Below are 5641 nucleotides of genomic sequence, written 5' to 3' on the forward strand. Positions count from 1 at the left end.
GCAGGCGCCGAGGGAGGCGTGACTAAAGTAGGACCCGCAAAGGAAAAGGGGGCGAGGTATCCAGGTAGGAGGCCCCAGCGGAAGTGGGGGGCAGCAGCAAGGCGGACCTAGGAGGTGCTAATCCCGCGAGTCTCCGCATCTCCGAGCTGCTGGCTACACCCTCCGCATCTCTGAACTGCCGGCTACACCCTCCACGTGCTCCCTCCGCCCTCCCGCAGGGTACGTGGACGAGTCGCTGGAGCAAATAGGCCTCTCAAAGCGGGCTCTGTCCCCTGCGACTCTAGTGCAGAAGCAACCCTTCTCCCCTTCACCAGCCTCTTTGCAGAAACAAGCTGTGAAGAACTTATACAAGTAAAGCGTTTGCTGAGCGAAACCGACTGTGTGTAATGGGAGTGGGCACCGAACGGACGCTGATTTTTTGCAAACATCTTTATTAATCTTGTATAAAAATAAGGTCCAAGGAGAGTCTTTGGGGGTGGGAGTTCATGGGGGAGGGCAAGGTGCACTTTATAAGTTACAGGCCAGGCTCCCGCTCAGGCTAAGTATGGCTATTGGGGGAGGGGTGCTGCAAGCAGCATTTGAGGATTGAGACCAGGTGACTCTGCCTCCAACAGGAGGAGGCTGTGCTGGCCCCTTTAAGGAGGGCCAAGGTGCCAGGCAGCAGGAGGAGGGGTTGCCCAGAGGCCCACCTTCCTTGAGGCCCAGCCTGCCTACAACCCCACCCCCTACAGAATCCACCTGCGGAAATAGGCTACAGCGAGAGGTCAGAGGTGACCTGCAGGGGAGGTCCTGGAGGGCGCCTACGACCACTGCGACGGCCTGTGTCTGCGCGGATGTAGGGCTGGTTCCGTAGATCTGGCAACCAAAGGAGATAGTTAGCCCTTCAGGAGTCTGCCCAGAGCTGGGACCAAGCTCCAGGATACACGCTCAGCCTTATGAGAACCCAGGTTGTGTATTTAGGGGAAGGGGCACTGTTTACATTTGCCAGACCTCCCATCTGCCCTGCAATACATTCCAGCCATGCACTAGCACAGGAGGGGGAAGAGTAACAATGCCCACAAGGGTCCCAGAGCTGTCAGCAGCGATGTGACAGGTACCTGGGGGCTAGAGGGGCATCTCCTCTCCCAGGCTGGCCTCACAGAGGAGCCGGGATGTCCGCTTGCCAGTGCGGGCGGTGAAGGGCACTGTCTTGAGCACTGAGGGTGAAGGGGTAGGGGGTAGAGAAAGGAAAAAGAAAAGAAAAACAGAAAAGGTAGCAAGAGGCAGTAAGGCAGCCAGACCCCTGGTTGGGGTCCAGACAAAGAACAGCTTAGAAGGACAGAACAGGTGCCTGGCCAAGCCCTCACCTGTGATAATGTCTTCAATGGCCCCATCACGGTCACTCTCATAGATGAGTGGCTCCTTCTGCTGCTTCCGTTTCAGCTCAGAGATGAGGTCCATCTGTTGTCGCCGGGCCTTGGGTGGAGACTGAAGGAGATGTATACATAGCTCCAATTCCAGGATCCCTCCACCCCACTCAATTCTAGTGCCTCACAGCAAGGACAGGTGACTGGAACAAAAGGAACCCACTCCCATCCCTGGCTCCTAGGGCACTGTCTTTGTAAAGGGTGTGTCCCTAACAATGGGGATGGGGATGGGGCCAGAGAGTGTGAGGATACCTTGCATCCCTGCATCCCACTACCAGGCTCAGCAGCAGCTGCATACCTTAGGTGCTGGGGGTTCCCCCCTGCCTGGGGTGTCGGCACCTGCCTCCTGGGCAGCTGCTTCCTTCTTCCATTGTTCCACCTCTTGCTCAGCTTTCTGAGGGTCGAAGGCAATTCTCAGTGAGGGCAATCCTTACTCCTACTCTGACCCACCCAAGAGAGAAGCAGCCTCTGCCCTTCCCACTGCCCATGCAGAAAGGCTTCAGGGCTCCCAGCCCACCCACCACACATACATACCTTGTAGGCCTTGATGAAACGGCTGAAGAGGGAAAAGAACATGGAGGGGGATGTGGTCTTGGGGTTTTCTCCGAAGTACTCCACCACAGACTCATAGGCCTCCTGTTGGCACAGCCCATCAGCCCTGTTAGCATGGGCTCCTCAGAGCCTGATGCTGCTCTATACCTCCTCAGGACATTGGCCACTTCATCTGCTCCTCCAGGCAGGTGGCCCTTCACTTCTGCTTCATCCCCAAAGGGTCCCAGCTGTGGCCACACCCCTCCAGGCCTGGGCTATACACCCCCATCTAGTGATCCAATGGCAAGGACTCCTTCATTTCCCCAACCCAGCTTCCCTAGCTCCAGACCAGGCCAGCCCCAGCCCACCTGAGCAGTCTTGCTGTCTGCCAGTAGCTTGTCCATGGTGGGAGAGTTGGCCCTGAGGAACTCCTTAAGCACCAAGCAGTCATCCTGCCGCACAAACTCCCTCTGTGTCAACTCCAGGCCTCGCTGCAGGGAGCGCACATCCCCCAGGACACTGTCCAGGGACACTGGGTGGAAGGCGGGGCAGCGTGAACTCAAGGAATCTGAGTGGCAGCACTCCCACCCAGTTACATCTTGCAGTCCCCTTGCTTCCCAGTGGCCTCCGGACTGAACTGCCTGCCTGCTCAGGGCCCTGGCTGCTCTATACCTGAGCCTGCCTTGTCCACGAAGTGCAAGTCACTGTGGAAGCCTGTGAGCTGTGGGTACTTCTCAGTAATGACCTTCACCAGGTAGTGCAGCAGCGTCTGCTTTCGGTCAGTCGACTTCATCTCCAACAGCTGAGCAAAGACCTGTTGTAAGCCACAGGCCACCAGCCAGCCCCCAGCCCCCACGCCAGGCCCCCCCCACCTCACCACATCCAGACTCTGGAGCCGGAAACCATAGGCTGCCCCACGCTTGCTGCTGTTCATGTAGTTGCCAAAGGCCAGGACGATCTGGGAGAGGCAGGGGAAGAGACTCAACAGGGTACCAGGGCTGGGGAAGCCCCTTAAGTAAACATTACACAAGAGAAAAGGTGACGAAAAGTGAGCCTGCACACACACAGCCCTACCACACTTCTGAATGGAACTCTCTCTCCATGACACACGTACTTGTGTGTCTGCACGTCTCACATGTGTGCATGGTTAACCCATGAACATACCCAATTTTGCCCTCTGCTGGTCCAACCCAAAATTGGCAGCCACTTTCCCCTCCTAAGGGTTGTCACCCTTTTGGCAATCATTACTACTGGTCCCCTCCTGGGACGGTCCACTGCTGCTCACACAGCAATACCCAGAGGGGCTGACCCCTCTGGCAGGGTCTCAGATACCCTGTTAAAGACATGGCTGCTGTCACCAATCCTCATCCCGATCTAGTTTTGTCTTTCAAAGCATGTACATGAGAAGTGGGAACATTATCTTTGTTGTACACTACGTGGGTGGGGCCTTCTCACACTATTTAGAAGAGGCCAGGATGGGCCCAGCCTCTGGGCCCCTTGCCCTGGGCTCTCACCTCCAGGATCTGCCGGAGTTTGTCAGAGGACTTGATGGACATCGAGGCTGCAATGATGGCATTCAGTTGCTGGAGGTGAGACAGGGGAGGTAAGTTGGAGGCACCCTCATCAAGAGGCTCAGGTCCTCCCAGATGAAGCCTGGGCTGAGAGATGCCTCCCCCCACCCAAAGCCCAGGCCACACTGCCCTGCCCACCCCGCCCACACCGGCATGAGCAGCTGGGCCGTATCCGGGAAGTTGCCCAAGAAGGTGAGTGTGGACATGCGCTCCGGCAGGCGTGGGATGCGGCTAAAGCGTAGCATGAAGCGGTCCTCTTCCGACAGCTCCTCCACGGGACGCTGCTCCCGCTCAAAGCGGGCAATGAGGCTGCGCTCATACTCCGTGGGCAGAAAGCGGGTCAAAAGCTCCAAGAAGTCTAGGCCGAGAGCCTGCAGGTCGTACCTGATGGGTGAGCAGAGGAGCCAGCCGTTTAAACCCCATATCCACCAGCCCAGAGAACAAGACTACATTCCCTCCTTTGGTTGAATAAATGAACTTAAATATTTACTATTTGCTGACAGCTTCAGAGAACAAGAAGTAGGAGTTTCGGGAAAATGGGAGTTTGGGAGCCCAGGTCCCCATCATTCATCAGTGGCAGATGCCCTACTATAAATCTCTCTGCCAAAGAGGCAAGAAGGGAGTGGGATGTCCCAATCTAGGCCTGGACTCAGTTTTCTTAACCCCTGAAAATGGAAATAAGGTTCCCTGTCCATGGTTCCAATGAAGTTTATAGGCTCTGTCCCCCAGCTGGGGCTCTTACTAGGCTCTGCCTGAAGATCCCAGCCTAGTAGAGGGGCTGAGCTGCCAAAAGCCCAGAGCAGGGCACTCACGTCTCAATAGCCTGGCAGATGCGGTCGGCCCCCAGATTGCCCTTGCGCAGAGTGATGGCCAGGTTTTTGGCCCGGTTGGCCTCGATGAGTGTTGCTTTACTGGGGGCCTTGTGAGCTGCCTTGCCCTTGAGAGCACTGATGTCCAGAGTGGGGCCTTGAGACTTAGTCTTGAACTGTTCCTCAAAGTCACTCATGTCCAGTTCCTAGGGTACAGGGGGAGAAGATGGGGCTGGGTGGGGCCAAGGTCTGGCACACTCCGGGTGAGCACTGTGTTCAATGATAGAACCACTGGTTCAGCCCTGATAGGCCATCAGCAGAGAGACAAAGCAGTAACCCAAATAGAACATAGGCCCTGATACAGGAGAAGCACAAGGAACACTGAGGAAGAAGAGAACCACCCAGCCTAGAAGACCCAGCCTTGAGCCATTAAGAAAGGAGTGAACTGGTCATCAGGGAAAAGGGAAGGGCAAAGGGAACAGAATGATCAATGGCTCAGAAGCAATGGAACACATCCCTTTTGGAAAACTGAAAGTGGAATCAAGAGGGCTAAGGTCCTGGTTGTGAGGAAGTGGTAGGAAAAGGGCCTGAAAGGAGAAGAAGCCAGACTGGGGGGAGGGATATGCCCCTCTATAGGAAAGGAGGGTAAAGACTCCAGAGAGGTCAGTATACCACTGCCTACTAGACCAATGCACCAAGGCAGTGTAGCTTAATGCTCTGCCCATCTCCACTTCTGTAAAACTGGGTGGAGATGACACCCCCATGATCCTGGCAAGCCCCCACCTCTTCGATGCCCACACTAGGAGCAAGACAGGTGCACTCACTTGTAGCACTTTCTCATCGTTGAGCTCTGTGAACACGGTGCCTGTAATCTGGCTGGGTTTCAGGGCCACCCAGTTCAAGAGTGGCATCCGGAACTTGGTCTGGATGGGTTTCTTGGCCTTCACTCCTGGGGCCGGGAGGGAGTGGTGAGCACTGGGGGCGCTAGAGGCAACCAGCCCAGCAAGGCCTGACAGGGCAGCAGGAGGCAGTAGGAAGCCCCTGGACAGAGGGTCCTGGAGGACACTGAGGCTGGGGCTCTACTCATCTCCCCCAAGCCCTGGGCTCGAGGGGGTCCACTCCACTCACCTAAGCTCGTCTCTGGGCCAGGCCCTCCAAGTGCATCAGGGGGACCTCCGGGCGGCGGTGGGGGCGGCGGTGGCACTGGTCCGTCAGTGCCGAGAGGTGGCGGCGGAGGCGGTGGGGGTGGGGGCGGTAAGTCTCCTGGCAACGGTGGTGCGGGCGGGGCTGCTGGCTGACCCGGGAGGGGGCGGGGCCGGTGGGG

General features: G+C 57.0%; 1 protein-coding gene across 1 annotated transcript in view; it reads right to left on the reverse strand.

Moving 5' to 3' along the window:
* Window positions 1-404: 404 nt before the first annotated feature.
* Window positions 405-5641, reverse strand: part of Fmnl1 (formin like 1) — a 25052-nt gene continuing 19815 nt past the window's right edge. The window contains exons 16-28 of the mRNA XM_015495550.2: window positions 5446-5641; window positions 5142-5266; window positions 4321-4523; window positions 3658-3892; window positions 3452-3520; window positions 2815-2895; window positions 2610-2739; window positions 2306-2469; window positions 1941-2042; window positions 1705-1800; window positions 1347-1467; window positions 1098-1196; window positions 405-855 (exon numbers count right to left, since the gene is read on the reverse strand). The exon at window positions 5446-5641 is cut by the window's right edge and continues 37 nt beyond it. Of these exons, the coding sequence (XP_015351036.1) occupies window positions 1105-1196; window positions 1347-1467; window positions 1705-1800; window positions 1941-2042; window positions 2306-2469; window positions 2610-2739; window positions 2815-2895; window positions 3452-3520; window positions 3658-3892; window positions 4321-4523; window positions 5142-5266; window positions 5446-5641 (1614 nt within the window). The 3' untranslated portion in view covers window positions 405-855; window positions 1098-1104. The remainder of the gene's footprint in view (window positions 856-1097; window positions 1197-1346; window positions 1468-1704; window positions 1801-1940; window positions 2043-2305; window positions 2470-2609; window positions 2740-2814; window positions 2896-3451; window positions 3521-3657; window positions 3893-4320; window positions 4524-5141; window positions 5267-5445) is intronic.

Source organism: Marmota marmota, unplaced genomic scaffold (assembly GCF_001458135.2).
Source record: "Marmota marmota marmota unplaced genomic scaffold, marMar, whole genome shotgun sequence".
Classification (NCBI taxonomy): Eukaryota; Metazoa; Chordata; class Mammalia; order Rodentia; family Sciuridae; genus Marmota; species Marmota marmota.